The sequence below is a fragment of the Hipposideros armiger genome, unplaced genomic scaffold (assembly GCF_001890085.2).
Source record: "Hipposideros armiger isolate ML-2016 unplaced genomic scaffold, ASM189008v1 scaffold_513, whole genome shotgun sequence".
NCBI classification, from domain to species: Eukaryota; Metazoa; Chordata; class Mammalia; order Chiroptera; family Hipposideridae; genus Hipposideros; species Hipposideros armiger.
Genome location: NW_017731863.1, coordinates 583,489 through 605,364, shown reverse-complemented (window position 1 = coordinate 605,364; position 21,876 = coordinate 583,489). Strand labels below are relative to the sequence as shown.

The window sequence follows — 21,876 nt, the reverse complement described above, 5'->3', positions numbered from 1 at the left end:
CTAGGTTGGCCCTAGATGAGAGGTCTCTTCTCTAAATGGTTTTTCATCTTCCAATAGACTAACTTATGCTTCTTAACATAGTGGCCTTACTGTTCCTTAGAGCAGCAAGAGAGAGCAAGCCCCAATGTGCAAATACTTTTCAAGCCTTTACTTGAACCACATTTGTTGACATCTCATTGGTCAACACAGGTCACGTGATAAAGACCAAAATCAGTGTGGGAGGAGCTAGGGAGCTCATTTTTGTTATCTATCAGAGTGAGGGTTTGGGAAAAGAGGAGCATAAAGGACAAAATCTTGAAGCTCTACATTTTATAGTATGGATTGGTTAGATAGTGGGACTTAACAGAAGTAGAATATTTATCTAAGAAATTGAAATGAAAGAAAAGTAAAAGAAGAAGGAAAGAATGGGGTCAATCAATTGCCAAACAGAGGTCAAATTAGAAAAAGGATGAAAATATTTATTGTTTTTAGTAAATAGAAGGTCTCTAAAGACTAACGGAAACAATTTTGGTGGAGTGTTTTGAGAAGGGAAAGCCAGGTGGTGATTAATAACAGCTGAAAAAGACAGCAGGTATAGATCTCTTTTCTAAGACTTGACATATAAGTTAGGGAGGAATGTTATTAAAGTTGATTTTTTTCTTGTTTTTTTTTTGTTTTGTATCTTATTATCTTGTTTTGTTTTTGTTTTTTAAAGATGGCAGCTGAAGGATAGGATCTAAATTTAGAGGTACTTTTTCTATATCTCTGATGTACATAGGAAAAATAGTCTAGATAATACCAGTTTTACTAAAGTTTAGAAGTATTCTTTGAATAATGTAAATAATTCACGTCTACTTATTCTTTGTGTTGCCATTACTTTTGCTATTTAAAATCATACTATTAAAGGTGATAATTTATTTTATTAATAGGATCGGAAAATAGAAGACCTTCGGCAGTGCCTGAACAGGTACAAGAAAATGCAAGATGCGGTGGTACTGGCCCAAGGTAAAAAAGGTAGTGTAGCTCTAAAGGTTTTTCTACTTAACTGGATTTAAAGTAGCTGTGAACTTTTACATTTGGCCTCAATGTCTTTCGTGGAGCATACCCATTATCCCAAATTAGATAGCTCATTCATTTATTCAGCACTATTGTTAGGTATTGTTCTCTGCCAGAAAGTATAGCTAAAAAGCATACTGTAGATTGGTTGGTCAGGGGGAGTTTTTCCAAGGAGTTCATTAGATAGCATTTCAAAGAGAGAGTACAATAGCACATACAAGAGCTTTTTATGGAGGGCGGGGATTAGGTAGAACTCGGGTGTGTTTGAGAAGTAAAAGACCAGTGTGATTGGAAGGTAATGAGCAGGGGGGTGGGAAGTGAGATGGGATGATAGAGGTGAGCACCAACTAGGTTGTGCAGGTGAGGAATTTGGCTCTTTCTTGGCCCAGAAAGATCCCCTGAAGGGTCTTAACAAGTTAGTGACATGATCGTTGGAGCAAATGGACCTAATGGGAGGGGAGCAGTGTGGGAAAGAAAGAAAGCCAATCAAGAGACTCTTGTAGTATTCCAAATGGAAAGATCTGATGGTACTGACTGGAAATATAGTTTGGTGTTAGAGTCAACATGATGGTGTGATGAATTAGATGAGGAGAGTGAAGAGGAGCAAAGAATCAAGAAAGATCAACATTTCTGACTAAAGCAACTAGGCTGATGATAATACCATTTACCAAGATGGACAAGACTGGAGAAGGAACATTGGAATGGTTAAGGGGGATGCTATGCTTGCTGTTCAGCTTTGAATGTGTTAAGTTTAAAAAAAGTGAAATATTGAAGTAAAGATAAGTATGCATTTTGTTGTGTTTATTATTATTTTATCTGTAGATGAGCCAATTGGCTGTCCTCAAATGTGGAAAAGCTTTGGGAGTCCTTCAACACAAAGGAAACATTGAGAACTTTGAAAGTTCTATTGTTTTTTTAGCAATACATAGATGGGGTTATTTGCTCTAAAAATAAGCACAGGAAATTAACCGGTCTTTTATAAGGTTACTCAAATTTTGGAATTTTAATTTTAATGAGTTCACAAAGAAAATCCCACTTTGGACCAGAATTTTGGGGAAAAAATAGAGAATCTTCATTTTTTTTTGTTTTTGTCCACAGGGCCTACCATATATTAATCCTTTACAAATATATGAATGAGCAAGTGTACCTCTAATTATCAGTGTTGACTTACCACAATTCTCACCACTCTGCATTTCTTATACCTTCAAAAGAGTCTCTCTTTTTTTAAGGAATATTGCAAATTTTCAAGTAATTAGTTTTTACATTAGTTAAAACATTGTTTGATTTTATAGAATCTCAACACTAATTCTTGTGTTTAAAAACCAAGGAAGAACAGATTGATTCCTACAATTAGGCCATATTGTAAAGTATTTAAAAAGTAGAGAAAAGGGGTAAAAATCACTTATAACTGAACTGGCATGATCACTATTGGCGTTTTCGTGTCTTTCTTTGTAGCCTTTTTTCCATGCATAAAAATGTGCAGCTAAAAAAGGTGGTTTTAAACCATGTACAGCAGAATAGATTTTCAAAAAATTGAAAATGATGGTCTGTTCCTATAAAGAGTTATATAAATAGTGATTTCTCACCAGGATTTATATTTATTTAGTTAATTCTCATACAATTCTAATAACACCTAAATTCTAATAAAATTAGAATAAAAGTCTAATAAAAACTAACTTAAGAGGCTAGTATATATCTAGTTTAATATCTTTAAACAAGTAAATGATTTGTCATTTTCTATTCAGAGATTAGAGTTTTAAGCATCATTGGTTTTTTGTAAAAAGGAATATTTGGCACTTTGTTCAACACTTAATCCTTTTCATTTCTAGAGATATAAAAAAATTCTAGGGGCAGCCGGTCATTTCAGTTGGTTAGAGCGCAGTGCTCATAACACCAAGGTGGCCGGTTCAATTCCCACATGGGCCACTGAGATGTGCCCTCCACTACTAGAATGAAACAACTACTTGACTTGGAACTGATGGGTCCTGGAAAAGCACACTGTTCCCCAATAAAAAAAATAAAAAAAATTCTGAAGGTTGCTGCTTTGCTGGATATGTCGTTGTTTTTCCTCATTAGGCTGTTCTTTCTGCTTTGAAATGAATGGAATGAAAGGATCCTCTTGATGGATCCAAGGGTGGTTATCTTTTTTTCTTTCTTTTTTATCCTTTCTATGTTTTTTCAGGAGCACAATAGTGATGAAAACTGAGTTGTTTAAATGGTGACTCTGTTGCAGTTCAGAATCAGTTTGTTGTACCATCACTGGTATTCTTCAGCTTGGTTATTTTTGGGCTGAAATTTGTAAAGCCCCACATTTTGAAACAAAATTACAGGAAGGTTGTTGAATTAAATTAACTTTTCATTTCTATCCTGTGAGTTCATGATTGCATCTATTAACATCACTATAAATTGATAACCGTTAATACCATTGCTGGATACACACATGGCCCAAGAGCTCCTGGAACTCAGGTGCTTGCAGTTTAAGACATTTTCTAGGTCGCACGTTGTTTTTCAAGTGATGCCAGGAGGAGTTGACTCTTTGATTTTTGAGGATCAAACACATTTTTACATTTAATGTGTTTGGGACTCTTATCTTCTTCCAAAAGTGAAATATAAATGAAAAGCTGCTGTCCCCCTTTTTGCTTTGTCTTTTCTAGGCCAAGATGGTGACTATGAAGACCTGCTCACCACCACTTCCATCTCCACTTTGCTGGAAGCGCAGGGGTTTAGTGATCTGGAGAAAAGCCTATCGTCTACCCCAATAACCGGATCTCCCAGCCATGAATCATTTAACACCAGTGTTCCAGAAGAGGTATTTACGAGCTCTCAATATTTTCTTCGTCTTGAAGCGTCTGGATCATTGAAAGCTAAAATGCTGTTGAAACATGAAAGACATGGGTTCTTTTCTCAGTTCGATTACTGACTTGGTTTGTCCTGGAAGTTTTTGCATCCTACAGACCTGTATTTGAAATGTAGGGGTTTTTTTCCTTCTCTTTAATAAATAAATGGCCCTGGGCAATGTTAAAATTGCTTTCATGTTTTAGGGAAAACATGTGAATCCCTTGGAGATGGGTGTCATCTTAAAGATGAGATTATAATCTACATATTATAAAAGGAGGGAATAAGTAAAGTGGGGATAAAGTGAGGTTATATAAAGAAATTGATTTTAGTCACTTCTGCTGGTGACTGAAAGATGATGGAATAAAATTTCCCTCTGACTTCTTTAAATTTGGAAGAAGCAACTGGAGGAGAATAAAAGCCTTAAACTCATTTACTTTACTTTCACATCAGACTGCCACCAATAACCATTTCCTAACATCTGTTGCACACCACCCCAAAACTTGGTGGCTTGAATGACAACGTTTCTTTTGCTGGCAGATCTGCCATTTGGGCAGAGCTCAGCAGGAGCATCTATCTCATCTCTGCTCCACTTGGCAGCAGCTGGAGGAGCGTGAAGCTGGGGGCGTGAGTCATCTGCAAGCTGGTCTTTCATCTCTCTGGCGATTGAGGCTGGCTGTTGGCCGGGACCTCAGCTGAGGCTCTGGCGTGTGACTGATTGGCTTCCTCACAGCATGGTGGCTGGGCCCTGAGGATGAGCATCCCAAGGACAGGACTAGGCAAATTTGTATCACCTTTTATGACGTGTCTCAGAAGTCACGTAGTATCTCTTCTCCTGCAGAGAGGAACTAGGCCCTACCTCTTGATGGACAAGGGGCAATATCACAATTGTAAGAACCTGTGGGATGGGATATATTGGTGCAGTCATATTTGGAAAATAGTCTGCCCCTCCCACTCTCTGGCTACAGCAGTTTACATCCTTCTCACATGCAAAATATACACATTCCCCCTCAGTCTCATTCTGATTAGGCATCAGCGTCCCAGGCACTTGTCATCCAGATCAGGCCAAGATAGAAGTGAAACTCCTCAGTGCATCTTCTTGGGTACATTCTTGAGTACCATTCCACTCAGTTTAAGAACTGGGAACTTACAGGACAAGCTACCTGTCCTCCATACACTTGACGTACAGTAATGAAATAAATATAACTGCTGTAGGCACTTTCATTCAAAAAGAGGGAAGTAGAAGGCACACAGGTGTCGTTAGTCTGTAGCAATTCCAAAATGCAGCCCAGTACGTGGTGCCGCTCCTTTATTAGTGCTCAGTCCTTTGGGCTCTTGTTCTTTCCGAGTCATCCTGCCTTTTCCACAAGAAGGAGCCCGTATTTGCAGATAGATGGTTTTCTGTGAAAGGGTCCATGTAGGTCCAAAGCTGGCTTTTCATTTTCTACCGTCTCTGTCCCCTTTAGTCTAATTTGGTGTAATACTTTAAACATTTAGAATGTCTTAGGAATCAATTTGTAATCCATTCCATTAGATTAAAGCATATCCACAAAAACCTTCACAATAAGCCTTTCTCTATTTTACATTCCCTATGAGGCTACTGTGGGATATCCCTTTATTTTTAGTTTTCTTTAAAAAAAATTTTTTTAAATTTTTTCTATTACAGTTGACATTCAATATTATATTAGTTTCAAGTGTACAGCATAGTGGTTAGACATTTACATAACTTACAATGTGATCCCCTGATAAGTCTAGTACCTGCCTGACACCATACATAGTTATTACAATAGTATTAGACAATATATTCCCTATCCTGTACTTTACATCCCATGACTATTTTGTAACTGCCAATTTGTACTTCTTTTATTTTTTATTTTTTTATTTTTTTGGGAATAGCCCTGGTCATTGGTTACACATTGCTTTCATGCTACAATGGCATAGTTGACTTTTAGGGAGGGCACAGCTCACAGTGGCCCATGCGGAGATCGAATCAGCAATCTTGGTGTTTATCAGCACCACGCTCTTAACCAACTGAGCTAACCAGTCACCCCCAATTTGTACTTCTTAATCCCTTCATCTTGAAGAGTTCAATGAGACAGCACCACTTTACATCTTCCTGAAGTCTTAACAAAGCCACACATTTGACTTCATTTTAAGATTGTTTTCCTGACAACACCCTGAAACCATTTCTTAATTATAAATGTAATGTGCTGCCTAGAGACTAGGAATGGGACACAGTTTTATTTTTGAACGAAACAACCCTGGCTCCCTTCTATTTAACAGTTCCTTCTTTGGTCATCTTCTACTCTAACATTTTACTATTGGTAGTGAGAAGAAACCAAATGTCATCTTTTTATATCTGTTCCTAATGATTACATAATGAGAAAATGAAATTAGAACTGAATGAAAATGAATTCAAGGAAAAAACAATTAACATTTCTCTCTCAAATGTAAGAGAGGGCTACATATTTCACTAGCAAGAAATTAGTGGGTCGGGGGATCGGAGGAAGGTAGTCAAAAGGTACAGGCTTCTAGGAATAAGATAAATAAGTACTGGGGATATGATGTACAGTATGGTCACTATCGTTATCACTGTTGCATAGCATATATGAAAGTTGTTAAGAGAGTGCATCCTAAAAATTTTCATCACAAGGAAAAACACATTTTCTTCCTTTTTAAAAATCTGTACAAGGTGATGGATGTTAACTAACTTACGGCGGTAATCATTTCACAGTGTATGTAAGTCAGGTCTTTATGCCGTGCACCTTAAGCTTACACAGTGCTGCATGCCAATTATATCTCAATAAAATTGAAAGGAAAAAAAACCACAACCAATTAGTTAAGGAATAAGAAATATTTTAGAGAGGGAAATCCCCTAATTGTTAAATATATATTTATACTGAAGGGAAAAATTCCTCTTGACAGCCGATGAGTGTCCTGCATTTATAGAGAGAGACTGCTATTATACGAAGGTTACACCCAGGTAATCTCATATCCTTAAAAAAGAAAAGTCTTTGTTATGTGAATGGTAGTTGAATGACAGATTTTTTAGTTTGGAACAAGAATGGTTTGATGAGGTTTGAGGATGGTTAGTCACATTTTTAAAGAAAAGCTGGGAGAGAGATTTCAGGTTGGAGTTGAAAGCCCTGAAGTTTGAAAGGAAATCAAGAAAATGAGTTTTCTTGATTTTCTTAAATCAAGGATGAGTCATAAAGATTTAACCTGAAAAAAAAAAAACTCTCCTATTTTATAATAATATGACTTGTTCATGGCTTTTTTTTTTCCTTTTAGCTGAGCCATCCTGCCACCTGTTGGCCGGGCATCAAACCGCTGTTGCTCAGAGCTCGCACTCTTGAGCAATCTCTTAACCAACTGAGCCACTCGGCTGGCCCATAATATGACTTGTTAAAGAACAAAATTCGACTGAATAAATTTTAAAGATCTTACTGGCTTTATTCAGCAATTCATGAATCTAACAGCATCCAGCCTAGGAGAAAGAAAGGAAGTCTGAGGAGCTGCACAAAATAAAAAGCTTTTTGTAGAAGGAAGTAGGAACTGGGAAGTCACACTTAGCATTTACTGATTGGTTAAAGCAGAGTTACTTTCCTTACATGGAGCAAAGGGAAGTCTTGGCGCCGCAGGGTTAGGTCACATGGAGGAGGAAGCAAGTGCTGATGGGTTGACCTAGGCCTTTCTTTTCCGTGAGAGCTTAGCATCGAAACTTAGTTGATTTCAGGTTTGCTGATGTGGGGTTTAGCATGAGCCACTCCATCTTGGGCCCAATCTTGTTACTTTAGCAGACTTCACATTTTATAGCCTTTTACAGTGTCAGAGGATGAGATCAACACTCAGTAACTGAGAAAAAATCACAAAGCTGAATTTATTGCTTATGTAAGCAAGTTAACTTTGTTGATCAAGGACATTCTCTTTCAGCTGATCATAAATAGGGGTTTTAGGGTTCGTGGAGCTCAGGGATTGGTAGACTTTCAGAGGCAGGAATGAGTTGACATCAGCTCTATATGGTTATGAAGGTGAGACTGTTGATTGGTTGGTATTTAGAAGTGTGTTTGCCGGTGTGAGTCCCTATCTGGCTGGCTGACTTCCAGAAGTGAATCACAGATTGGTTGACTTGCAGAAGTGAGTCAACTCACTGAGGCAAGTTTTGTTCTTTTTTTTTACTGGATATTCTTTTCAAGTGTTTCATTTATTCATGATGTAGCCCACAATCTAACTGCTCTCAGTTGTCAGAAATCATTGAAAACCAAAGTATAAAAATTCTTGCACAGAGGGCCGCCCGAGTGGCGCGATGGTTGGGAGCTGGCTTGGGACGCCAGAGGGCCCCGGTTCGGATCCCACATGTGAGGGCCGGTGACACTGCCCTCCACAGCTAAGATGCTGAACAATGGCTCAACCTGGAGCTGGGCTGCCGTGGGTCGCCAGCGATGGCGTAGGCTGCAGCCCCTGTGGCAGTGGGTTGCCGTGGGTTGCCCTGTGTGGCCAGCAGCCAGCATGAGCGACCAGCTGCCACGGTGAGCGGCCGTCCAGAGGTCGGTGGCTGATCTGCCTCGCCTGGGAGGAGCGCAATGATGGTGCCAACTTGGGCCAGTGGAGCAACGTTCTCCACATCTAGACTGGGGAACGGAATGACAGCAACTTGTCTGTTCCCCTTCCCCAATTCCCCTCAATTCCCCAGCACTGTTCCCATCCCCCCAATTCCCCAATAAAAATCTTAAAAAAAAATTCTTGCACAGAATCTATACTTATGATTCACAAGGCATTTGTCTAGGAAAGTATATTATTAATTTCTTTTTTGTTGCTGTAATACTGTTACTATTAAGCGAAGTATTTTCAATGGTGCTTCCACAGACTACATTATAAGTTGTTTTAATTATACTTTTTATCAATTCTGTTAATTGAAGTTAGTCATCTTGTTCACATACAGGATAATAATTAACTGGCTTGACCACCATTCTATCTTAGACTAGTGGTAGAAATTAAAGTGAAATTTACAAAGCATTTTACCCAAATCTCACTGTAAATCATTACAACCCTGTGATTTAGGCATTGTCATTTTCATTTTACAAAGGAAAAACCTGATGCCCACTTAAGTGATTTACTTAAGGCCACTTAGGCAGATGTGTCAGAGCTAAGATCTCAACCTGGGCTTAAATGTCTAATTCACAATATTCAGTGTCTTATTCAGAACCAAGTTCAAAAATTACCTTTCTCTAGAATAGTTTCTCTGATTAACACTTCTAGATGTTTATATCCTAAAACCATTTAAAAAATTTAAGAATAGCATTCTAAACACAGGTATATGAAATTTTACTAATAGACCATTTAAATGCCTTATTTGATTTTTGTTACCCTGTGGTTTTTGTTTTGTTTTGTTTGATGGATTGATTTTTTACTTTTTATTATTACAGTTCCACACCAGCATCTTGCAAGTTTCAATCTCTTCATTATTACCGGCGTCTAAAGGCGTGGAAAATTCTGAAAAAGCAAAATTGCCTCCTAAGCCAGATACTTCATTTGAAGAGAAGTATGTCATCTATGACCTAATATTGCAATGAGAATTTTTGGAAAAGTAGATCAACCCAAAGCCAGGGTGCATTGCATTTATTTATAAACACAATTGTTTTACCCAGGAAACAAGAAACAGCAAGACATGTTCCAGGGAACCCATATCGGTTATGTATTATTGAAATAAAAGGTGTGAAGCTAAAGTAATTGGAGATGAGGCCGGGAGGTGTGGTGGTCAGGTTAGAGAGGGATTTTAGGGAACTTGGATTTTATATTCTAGGTCATAGGTGGTCCTCAAAGGGTTGCAAAACAGGGATACGATTGTTTCTCCATAGGCAAATAGAATTTTCGGGGAACATAGTCCCTAATTAATTGCCTAATTTTACAAATAGACAAAATAAAATAGAATATCAAAAAAAGAGAAAGAAATAGTTTCCCTTACACAGTTGTTTGTTTTTGACAGTTGTGTTCACTTAGAATACATATGGTCTTCATGAAGTTCATAAATCCCCTTTTTTCCCCACATTTTAGTGATGGAAAAATAATCCTTGGTGCTGCTGTTGAAACCCAGCTGTGTGATAGTCTTTCGTAAGTTACAGTTTATTGAATGTGAAAAATGTGATTGGTATTTTAGAGAGAGGAAGCTTCTGTTACACTAACAATAACCAGTATTAAAAGTGAATGACTGTGAGGCCTGAATAAATTAATGCAGCTGTAATGATTGAGTGGGGGTGGAGGTGGGGGGTTTGTAAGTTACCAAAGAAATACTTGCTCATTTATCATTATCTCATGCCAAGTTTCTGTAGCTCTTAGCCTTCTTCACCAGTTTTCATTTAAAGTTCAGTGCTCAAAAATAAAAAAATTTATTTTTGTGTTGACATGTTTTGAATCTTGCACAGAAGAATCACAGAGAATGATGTGATGGCTGGGAACACTGCAATGGTTTTTTTTTATACTTTCAAATTAATAAACTGGCCTAATATCTATGTTTATCCAAGTTAAAGTCTGAATTAAATTAGGAAAATCTATTTTTAGAAACAGTACTTGAAGATGAGATCTTTTCTGTTCTTACCATTATCTTTTACTTTATTTGGTAGTCGACACTTCTAGCAACTTATTTACTCATAAATACATGAGAAATGTCTTTTAAAAGTTTGTTTATATATTTATATTATTCTGTTTCATAGAGCAAAAGTATAATTTTTTTCTTTCTTTTTAAACTGGGCACATATTCTTGCCTTCAAATTTTGAGTGAGACAAGCTCTGTAAAATTGAATGCTAATTATGTGAAAGAGAAAGTCTTTGGATGTTTATTTACAGTGTTACTTTGCCTTCACGAGGATAGCAAGTGAATTATTATGGGCAGCAATAGGGAGTCCTCTGTTATGCTTTGATCACGATTGTAAAATGAAGTCCTCTGCCAGACTCAGAAAATTGATTCCTTTGTATTGAAAATTAAATTTTTGTCCTTTATTTTAACTATAAGGATTATATATAAATAGCACACAAGTATTTAAATAAAGTTCCTGATGTAAATATATACATGCACAGAATCTAGCACTAGTCCATGGAAAATACTGGTTTAAATTTTCAAATATTGACATCACAAGAATAGTTCTAAGTGTTTTTCCAGCTACTCTAACATGTGCAGGACATTTAGAGTTATTGGCAGGACACTTAACCACTCCTGCTTTTAAAAGAACTAAATGTTATAATTTACTTAAGCACATAAGTGACTGCCTGAATCCAGATTGTCTTTTATTTCCAGGATTCAACCCACACACAATTTTAGTTTCTTTCCAAGATCTTCTACTTAGAAACAGTGGCACCAGAGCCACTTATTATTAATTCTAATTATTATTATTGTTATTTTTAGGACTTCAAGTTTGCAAAAGTCTAGTAGCCTGGACAACCTGAAGAAAGAGTCATCAGATGGGGTTGGTTCTGTGTTTATTTCTCTCTGTTACCCTGAGAAGAAAATATTTAGGGATCTTCATCTTTTCCCATTTGCAAATAAAGCTCTTAAGAAGAGCTTGCGGTTTCTCCAATGGAAAATTACTAGATACCACAGTTAAGGATAAGTATCAAGAAGTATGATATGAAGGATTGAAAGTACTACGTAAAACCAGAAATAGAGACTTAAAAAAAATATTGTTGGAAATACATGAAGCTGAGATTTTGTAGCTTGGAAGTATATGTAAATTAGTTTTAATTTATGGAATTTATGTGATAAATTCTGAATATATAAGGGATGCCTATAACAACCTTAAATATTGTTGTTTTGAACAGGAAAAAGAGTCTATTCAGAAACCTTCAGAGGTAATTTTTAATCCAGATTACAATGTAAAAGTGTGTTAGACTTCTAATACATGAGATTGCTTCCAAATGAGCCAAAATTCTCAGAAACATGCTAAATGAAAGAAGCCAGACACAAAAGATCACATATGGTACAATTCCATTGATGTGAAATATCCAAAGTAGGTAAATTCACAAGAGACAAATATAGATCGCTGGTTGCCAGGGGTGGAGGAGCGTGGAATGGGGAAAAACTGCTTAATGGTTAAGGGGCTTTCCTTTAGAATGATGGATGTGTTTTGGAACTAGATAGAGGTAGCTATTGCACAATATTGTGAATGTACTAAATGCCACTGAATTGTTCATTTCTTTAAGAGTTACTTTTATGTTACATGAATTTCACCTCCCTGAGTTATCGTAAAACAGAAACAGAATGCCAAATTCGCAGTCATGCAGTTTGATGTTCTTCCTGACTGTAACTGGGCTTCCTTAGATCTTATAGAAAGCCCTTTTTAGATCACCAGCGGTTTATTTTATATAACCCCTGTCCATCTACAGCAAAGGTTTTGCTATTGTAAGGACATCCTTGACACAGGCTCTGGTTCTTCTTTCCCCTGATTTTTAATCATTAACCTGGTAAAGGTTACCATCTGGTAGACAGGCTATTTTTCAGATGCAGTCTCTTGACTGTTGGCTCTCAGTGTCTTGAGTCATAATGTAGGTATAACTGACAAATAACAGACAGTGGACAACAGCTAGTAATTAAAGTCATTCTCTGTTCTTTTTGTCTTGCCAATTCAATAGCTGAGTGATTTTGACATCTGTGTTGAGATGTAGATAGTAGTGCCACTAAATTGTGCAGCTATAAATATTTAGTTGCTATGAACAGTACGTAGAGTAAAATAACCACCTTGAAAGCCCATATCCCCTTACCCTTCTCTCTACCTCTGCAAAAAAAAGAAACAGCAAGAGATGTTAGAGAAATGAGAACATCCTAACAAATTCAGCTTTGTATAATACTGAAACAATGTAACAGATCATGATACTATAATTGTCTATTCAAATAACCAGAAAGAGCAAAAAATAAGCAGTATCTGCAAGCATAGTTTAATCACAATTGAAGTTCTTGGTAAAGACCATGAAATACTGTAACGGTCTGAAGTAGCTCCTGAATCAACCAAGAAAAATTGAATTATTGCCAGTTTAGTTTTTTTTAAAGATTTTATTGGAGAATTGGGGGAGGGGAACAGTGTTGGGGAATTGGGGAAAGGGACCAGCCAAGTATATTGTTCTTCAATCTTTGTTGTGGAGGGGGCTAGTCACCATCTGGCTGCCTGTCGGCAGCTCGTGGCTTCTAAACTCAAGGTGCTGTGTTCAATCTTAGTTGCTAGTGGGCGAAGCCACCATCCCATATGGGAGTCGAACCTGGCAGCCTTGTTGTTAAGAGCGCAAGCTCTATCCACTGAGCCATCCGGGCGGCAGCACAGCTTAAGGTGCCGAGTTCAGTCTTTGTTGCGGGTGGCCGTAGCCCACCATCGAACAGGCAATCTTGTTGTTACACCAGCTGAGCCATCCTGCCACCTGTTGGCAGCTCAGCGACAGCTCAACTCCAGTGCAGCGCCACTGGCCCATGTGGGAATCGAACCGGCGGCCCTGTTGCTCAGAGCTCGCGCTCTTAAGCCAACTCTTAACCAACTGAGCCAGTCGGCCAGCCCGCCAGTTTAGTTTTAATGTTAAGTGTATCTGAATGTATCACAGTCTTTGAAAATTGTTGGTCCATGTTTGGTAATTCGCAGGCAAGATAGGAATATAGCCCAGAATCTAATTACAAAAAAAATATTTTAGACAGTTGTTGATTATACCTTCAATTTATTATTAATTCTTTGAGAAGAATATTTAAAATAATTGGAGTACTTGTTGGGGCTATCACTTTGTGAGGTGTGTAAATGTCTAATCATTATGTCATTTTGTATGCCTGAAACTAATAATAAAAATAAATAAAATAATTGGAGTAGAATCTCTTTATACTGCTGGTATAGAAGGTTGGACCTAATGCCTGCTTTGTAGAATAATTATATTATATTTGGCTATATTATAGCCAAATCTGTGTCATCATTGTTAGAAAAGTAAGATGTCTACTGCTATTCTAGTTTTTTATCTCCATGGTTTTTTTTTGGGTGGGGGAAGGGATATGAGAATTTCTATATCTATCCTAATATTTAACATCCTAAACACATGGATTACAGGTTAGTGACAAACATGGTTTTGTTGTTGTTTCTTAAGTAGCTTTCAGAATTAACTTTTTAAACTTCTAATATGGCACTTGATATTCATAACCAATTTGTTAGTTCAGTTATTCTTTTAAATAAAATCACGTGTGTGGCATATTTAGTATTGCTCCTGGCAAATACTAATAATTGTGTGCACTGTTGCTGTGTTTCAATTGCTTTTGCTTCTCTCTCAGGACAAATCTCCAGTAGAAAGCCCGTTTCAGAGCCTCCCTCCCAAAGCTCCAGGACATGAGGCCTCCGTGGATGACAACCCCTTTGGCACTCGTAAAGCCAGATCTTCCTTTGGTCGTGGCTTTTTTAAAATAAAAAGTAACAAGAGGACAGCAAGTGCACCAAACTTGGGTACGCATGGCTGAAATGCCTTTGCCTTAATTCTTTCAAAACGAGGAAAAGATCAATCTCTTCCGGTCCCTTTATTCATTGATTTATACATTTCTCTTTCTCAGAAATGAAGGTGCATGACTTGGATAGAAAGTTAGCCAAAAAATGCTTCTGTGGATTTAAGTCAGTGGTGTGAAGACAGCTCTGGGTAGACTCTCACCCTACTCTCAGTTCTGAGTGTAAACATAGAGGAAAGACCGTAACTATGATTCTCTCTGACTTCATGATAAATGGCTTCCCATCTCTTTTTCAAGTGGATAAATGAACCCCACAGGGACACTGCTAGTGGACTGTGCATCATGCCGGAAGCACAGGGCGGTGCCTGCCTTCCCTCTCACTGTGTATTTGGGGAGTAGGGGTCTCATCTGTGTTTCATTTTGTCATTCCCCTGTGTTCTCTCTCCATTGGGCTGCGTGTGATTGTGTGCGTTGTTGGGATATCTGAAGATCGTAAACGAAGTGCCAGTGCACCCGCCTTAGGTATCGTACCCCTGCATGCCAGCCTGTGCCAGCGCGGTGCTGCAAACCGAGCTAATCCCTGCTCTTGGCATCTGTGATCTCTAGAAAGCGAGCTGGCAGCAATCAACACATGTAGTTCTCTGCTCCACAGTATTCTCTCCACCTTCTGCTATAAAGGACTCTCTGGAGAGCCCTGGCTTCCAAGCGTCAAACTGTCTTTAACCAATGCTAATGACACCTTGCAAGTAGTTCTGAGGGGATCTAAAAGTGCTCAGTGTCCCTCTCAGTGCAGGGCAGGGCTGCCCTGTCATTGTACACTCCAGCTGTTTCACCCTTGAAGCTCACAGTTCCTTTCACACTGACTCCCAGGTCCTCGCAGTTCTTTCTCCATGTTCACATCTTCCCCCGCCTCCAAAAAGAAATATTTTTAGCCAAATAGAGAGGTCTGTGGCAGACAAAGAAAAAGACTTTTTAGACCTACTTCTCAGGATAACATTCTTCTGATATTTATTGCTTTGAAGATGGAGGTAACAATGGTGATGGCACAGGTAACTTTCTGTGTTATTTGAGAAGTTGCCCCCAAAGTGATTTTAGGAGAGGACAGCTCAGTTTTCCTCTTTAAAGGGCAGAGTACAGGAGGGAAAAAACCCTCAAAATAAAAATGAGATGCTTTTATTTTTTATTTTTTGTTTGTTTGTTTTTTAGCTGAGCCATCCTGCCACCTGTTGGCAGCTCAGCAGCAGCTCAGCTTGGGCGGGGAATCGAACCACTAATTGCTCAGAGCTCGCACTCTTGAGCTAGCTCTTAACCAACTGAGCCACTCGTCTGGCCCTGAAAAAAAAAAAAGAGATGCTTTTAAAATGAAGGTGGGCTAGGCAACATGTCAGGGACACCCATACCCATCATGCTGTAGGATTTGAATGGAGAGGTTCCTTTGGGTTCTCCTGATAGGTTCTGTTACCTTGTATGGATAGCCATATATCTACTCACGTGGATCATCAAAGGTGACATTTCTCTCTCTTTGTAGCCTTATATGTCTAGCATGAACACTGGATGGATAAAATAAACTGATCTAGTTAAACAACTATTTTTAAATGTTTTGCCATCTTTCGTGGAAGAAATGTATTGAAAATGCTAAGAGGCAAATGCTGCTTACTATAACCTATAACCACAGCTCCGCTTCATAGAGAAGTCAGCCTCTGCCACCTTTATATCTTGCTAAGACACTGTTCCTGTGATTTTTGTACACCTTTTACTTACCTCTATAAAAGTGTAAAGTCTCTCATTGGAGAAACAGTAGCCCTTGTGTTTGCTAGTGTGGGACCATCCATTCAGGCACAGCTCAAAGAACTAAAATAATTCATGCTTGGAGGTCTGGGAGTAGCAGATGTGGATGTTATTTTTTTAAGGCAAAAATCAACAGACACTAATTTTATATTAAAAGAAAAAGGTACTCATATCTAGTTCATTCTTCTTGCAATGGCTAGGACATATCAGGTTGTAAACGGCAATAAACTTCTCGAATAAAGAATTGCCAGAACTTGGTAACTGATTTGAGGTAAATGCCAAAGGTGAGGAAGGAATGAAAAGAAAATGACAAAGAGTTTGAACTGGAGTACAGGGAGAATATTAATATTAATGCAATATGAAATAAGAAAATTTAAGTGAAGACTCTCAGGAAATTGGACAGAGTCGCTGAATCCATAATGTCCTTGGCACACGAAATTGGGAATATGTACAGTATTCAGATACTGAAGCTGGGGGAAAAGGTTAGGCCTAGAGATTTTGACGCCAACTGCGTACCAATGATTGAAGCCATCATTTAATGCTGAGCATAGAGTGGGCGAGCTTGTCAAGAGATCTTGCAGAGGGACCTTAGAACAGAATCTTGGAGTGGAGCAGAGTGGAGGAAAAAGAGAAAACGGTTGCTACAGCAAGGAAGGACTCATTAGATGATACATGTAGGAGACTGTCGTGACAAGAAGCTAAAAAGGGTGGCGGTTTTGAAGGATGTAGGAAGAAGTCAACAATACAAAGTGGTATAACGAGATTGAGAATAATTTCAAAACACTCAAGGAAAGAATATGGCAATTCTATCAAAAGGGTTGTAGTTCCTAAGTTTATCCACAATAGACTGTAGAGTAGAACATACAGTTTTGTTACATTTTTATTATTTGCAGGGTGCTCTTTGCAAATCACTGATTTATAGACCAACAGAAGAAGAATGCTTACCAGTTGCTAACACCCAGAAGGTTAACATCTAATCATGTTTATTTCATATGTTAAAATTCATCAAGTTTGTATTCTGTTCTTGGAATAGCTGAAACAGAAAAGGAGACAGCTGAGCACCTAGATCTGGCTGGTGTATCTTCTCGTCCAAAAGATTCGCAGGGGAGCAGTCCCTTCCAGATGTCTCCACCATCTCCAGATTCCAAAAAGAAATCCAGAGGCATCATGAAACTCTTTGGGAAGTAAGTAACATAGTGAACAAGTCAAATGGGCTTTGTCTTACATGTTGTTCACATGTAGGCATAGATGGAAAATTGGCTAAAAGTCGGTATGGAATTCTAAAGCTTTTGTGCTCCTCTTCTTATTGGAAGGAAGATTGTGATTTGGGATTCTTTAACACATTGGGTCTCAAAGTTTAAGCCCAAGTGTCTATTCCAATGGCACACAAAGAGAAGTGGCTCAAGTGTATGCACCAATTAAAAATGTTCTGATGAACTTTAAAGTCTAAGGTCTCCTTGGGTCTAATACAAGGCAATGAGTGTTGTGTCTTCTGTTCAGACTTAGGAGGAGTCAGTCAACGACCTTCAACCCGGATGACATGTCTGAAACTGAATTTAAAAGAGGAGGGACAAGGGCAACTGCTGGGCCCCGATTGGGTTGGTCACGAGATTTGGGACAATCTAATAGGTAAGAACAAGCCACACTAAGGGACTTCTGCATCTCTGCCCAAGTCTCAGGGCCTCACGAGCACCTGCCATGTTAATATTACCCCTGAGCTACACAGTCGAATCCATTGCTTACTGCTATGCCTACTGAAAGGGCCCATCATCTTTAGAGCGGTGTCACATGGCCGTGGTTGGTGGACAACTGTACAGAAGATGTGGGCTGTGTGAGCTAGGTGAGGAGCCAGACCCAAAGTGTCAGCAGCATCTGTACTAGAATGACTCTTTGACTTAAATTTTCATAGAAAATAATTGTAAGTACTCGAAAGCATAGCCTTGCAAAGACGGGATAGTGTAGTGTTGAAGAGTCAGTCCTAGAGACAGACTGCTTGGATCAGATTTCTGGCCTCACCGCTTCCTACAAGCTGGGCAGCCTTGAGCCAAGTACTCTCATGCTCTGTGCTGCTGTTCTCACAGTAATAGTTAGTACCTACCCCAAGAGGTGGTTGTGAAGATTAAATGAGGTAATATGTGTTAAGTATCTGGCAAATAATAACTGTTCAATAAATACTAGTGACTAATGGAGCCTGCGAAAGCACTTAAAAGATTATAAGTCCTATCGGAATTCTGAAATGTATCAGGACTATGTAATGTTTTCTCTATGAAGACTCTTAAGAACCTTTCCTACACCCTTATCACAGTTCAGGGCTGGTTTGGAGCCTTGACCTACTGAGCATAGAAAGGGTGGGGTTGGCAAACATGCAGCACACATCATTGGTACTAAATCTTTTAAAAGATAATGGGCCACAAACCTTTTGAACATGGTCCCTCCTATGTTGGTCTCTGGGCACAAGTTTCGTCAATGAGGAAACTCTTTGGCCTTCTTCAAATACTAAACAGTCTCATTTGCCATATGTTCCTTTTGTATACCCCTGGTGCTGATTAAAAAGAAAACAAGTCTTGTTTATCTGCACTTTTTTTTTTTTTCCAAACAGGGATGCTATTTGTCTGTCAAAGTAAAAACAAACAAACAAAAACAGAAATCTGCTTTGGTTACACTTTCCTATACTCAGTGATGGCATATTGCCCTCTTCTCATTCATTACCATCTGGAGACAAATGATAATTCTGCTAAAGTTAATCCAAGTTTGACTTGAGTTTCTTTCAGTCTGACTTAGTGTTTTCTGTTTGGGAATTTCAGCCTTTAAAAAACGGTGGTTGAAACTGATTCAGTGACTTGACAGCTTGGTCTTTTTCTGTAGAACGTGTGTTTGCTAAAACACATTGAATCTCCTGTTGTTTCATTTGAAATGAATACTGTGGTCTTACAAGGTCACTTTCAATTCCAGTGTCACTTCCTCTTCCAAATATGTACTGATAATTAAGCTTTTCATGGTCAAATGTGTATCACCAGGGAATTCCCATATCTGTTGAGTATACAGTTGTTCAACCTTGATGATAAGCCACAGGATTAGCTTTGAATTGTTTTTCCTGCAATTGTTCATCTTTCTGTAGTGACTTGGATATGCCATTTGCAAAATGGACCAAGGAGCAGGTTTGTAATTGGCTTGTGGAACAAGGCCTGGGATCCTACCTGAACTCTGGCAAGCACTGGATTGCATCTGGCCAAACGCTTTTGCAGGCTTCTCAACAAGATCTAGAGAAGGTGACTGTTTCTCTATCTTATTTACACAATGGAGAAAGAGAGAGAGAGAGAGAGAGAGAGAGAGAGAGAGAGAGAGAGAAATTGAGAGATAATATGCATGTTCTACTCCAGAAAAGGGGAATGGGTGGAGCTATTGTTTTCTACTCCAGAAAAGTGGGTGGGTAGAGCCAGTAAGTACGCTTGAAAAAGTCTGAGTTTTCTGCTTCACACTTATTTTATCTCATGGACTAAAAAGGAAGGTCCTTCTTTATGGAATACTTAAGCTATTGGGCATTTTAATGAAAAACAATTGTATAGCCATGATAATAAACTCTAAGCTCAAATTTCTCAAAATCATTTTGTGGTTTTATTATTAGCCCATCTCCTCAAAGTAATATATGCAATTCAACTTCACTTTGCAAAAGAAAAAAAAAAAGCCCTACATTTTATGTTGCATTATTGAACATTTCTTTCCAACTATTTAACATTACTGTACAAAGTAAGAGTAGAATTCTTGTTATGTGTCCTACAGCTCCAGTCTTGCAAAGGAAGGAGCATACTAGTGAATATCTAACACAGCACTAAACTAACTTCAGTGATCTTGGTCTTCTAGGGCCTTTTGTTCATCAGCATCTTCCTAGCCTGAGTTAGTATTCTGATTTAATGTAATTGTTGGCTCTGTAATGCTCGCTTCATTTTGAAGGAATTTGCATCCTTTGCCAGTGGCACCCAGCCCATGTTGACAGAATTGTAAAGCCAGTGTTTCTGTTTATTATTTCAGGAACTTGGAATCAAGCACTCACTTCACCGAAAGAAACTCCAGCTGGCACTGCAAGCCCTGGGATCTGAGGAAGAAACCAATCACGGAAAGCTGGATTTCAACTGGGTCACTAGTAAGAGGCTTTAAGTTCTAAAATTCGTAACTAAGCAAGTAAATAAATAAATACCCCTGCGTTTTCTTTTTTTAATCACAAGCACAGGTGTCGTGTGGCTCGTTAACGACACAGACTTGTCTCTTTTAGGATGGTTGGATGACATTGGTCTCCCCCAATACAAGACGCAGTTTGATGAAGGACGGGTAGATGGCCGAATGCTCCATTACATGACTGTTGTAAGTGATTCACTTCTGGGATTTGGGGAGTAAAATTGTTTTTCTCTGAAAAACCACAGAAAGAGAGTAAGCAGAATACAGTGTTTTCACAATGATTCCACCAGATTTTGAAGGTATTTAACTTGAGGAGAGGGGCAGGAACATTTCCTGTTAAGTTGAAATTGTAGGATTTGGTGGTTACAACAGCCTTGGGAAAATTTGGAACCCTGGTTTAAGCTACGTGACACCTAATTTAAACTGTCTAGAAGGTTGATTTTATCTGTATTCAACAATGTAGATATTGAAGTATACACTTTGAATGGGTGAATTTTGTGGTATGTGAATTATATCTTATAAAGATGTTTAAGGGGTGACCGGTTAGCTCAGTTGATTGGGGTGTCATGCTGATAACACCTAGATTGCTGGTTCGATTCCACATGGGTCACTGTGAGCTGCGCCCTCCTTAAAAGAGTCAACTATGCCATTGTCGCATGAAAAGCAATGTGTAGCCAATGACCATGGCTGTTCCCCAATAAAAAAAAAATTAAAAAAAGAAGATGTTTAAAAGAATAGACTGTGGCGTTTGGAAGTCCTGGCCATTTCTAAGTTATATATTCCCATATACAGTGACTGCAGAATAAAGGCCACCCTTCTGACCTGGTGTCCATAGAGACTTGTCTTCTCCATTCCCTTCCATTTTTGAGAACTGTTACCTGAAACCCTCTCACCCATCTCACTTCAGCCCAGTTCTCCTAGGGCAGGAGTCACTGGGATAAAGAAGTAGTAGTAAAAGGTAGACTTTCACTCTGATTCCATCATCTTTGTTGCATATGTCTAGCCTTTGTCCAATGGGTAGAAGGACTTTCCCCTACTTTACAACAGCGAGGAGAGATGAATTCCAGGAGAACATGTTCTAGACTCCAGGTACTATTAGTGTTCTACCTCAGATAGTTTGATATAAATGGCCTTTTGTGAGCTAGGCTATGGACTTATCTACCACAAGTAGCTCTTTTAAATAAGTTGAAAGTTTCAAACAGCTAACTTCAATAGGAATTTTTCAGTATCAATGAAATTTACAGTTCAACTCATGGGATTTGTTTTTTCCTCTGTCATTGAACCAAAGTTTGTACCTTGGTGGGCATATCGTGGTATGTTGCACATTTACTGTGTGTCAGGCACTCTTTCAAGCACTTTACTCATATTAATACTCGAGTCTCAATAATACTCTTATTATCCCCAGTTTTTAGATGAGGAAACGAAGGAATCAAGAAATTGGTTAACTTAACTAAGTTTCCACAGTTAGAAAGTAGTAGAGAGTCCTAGAGCATTTGAACCGAGGCTGTTTCCACATCCCTGCTCATAATAGCTCACAGCTCTGCCTGGAGCAAATTCAGTACATATTTGCCTACCTATCTAGGTATAAGTATGTTCCC

General features: G+C 38.6%; 1 protein-coding gene across 16 annotated transcripts in view; it reads left to right on the top strand.

Annotated features, from left to right (window-relative positions):
• PPFIBP1 (PPFIB scaffold protein 1) overlaps positions 1-21,876 on the top strand; it is a 175,915-nt gene that overhangs the window by 145,792 nt on the left and 8,247 nt on the right. For 9 of the 16 annotated variants that reach the window (XM_019668042.1, XM_019668044.1, XM_019668043.1 and 6 more), the window contains 12 exons: positions 909-993; positions 3,690-3,844; positions 9,297-9,412; positions 9,925-9,981; positions 11,270-11,330; positions 14,153-14,321; positions 14,807-14,839; positions 17,139-17,289; positions 17,606-17,734; positions 19,224-19,374; positions 20,135-20,246; positions 20,376-20,464. In XM_019668042.1, coding sequence (XP_019523587.1) covers positions 909-993; positions 3,690-3,844; positions 9,297-9,412; positions 9,925-9,981; positions 11,270-11,330; positions 14,153-14,321; positions 14,807-14,839; positions 17,139-17,289; positions 17,606-17,734; positions 19,224-19,374; positions 20,135-20,246; positions 20,376-20,464 — 1,308 coding nt within the window. The remainder of the gene's footprint in view (positions 1-908; positions 994-3,689; positions 3,845-9,296; positions 9,413-9,924; positions 9,982-11,269; positions 11,331-14,152; positions 14,322-14,806; positions 14,840-17,138; positions 17,290-17,605; positions 17,735-19,223; positions 19,375-20,134; positions 20,247-20,375; positions 20,465-21,876) is intronic. The other 7 variants (XM_019668050.1, XM_019668047.1, XM_019668053.1 and 4 more) reach the window with 3 other exon arrangements.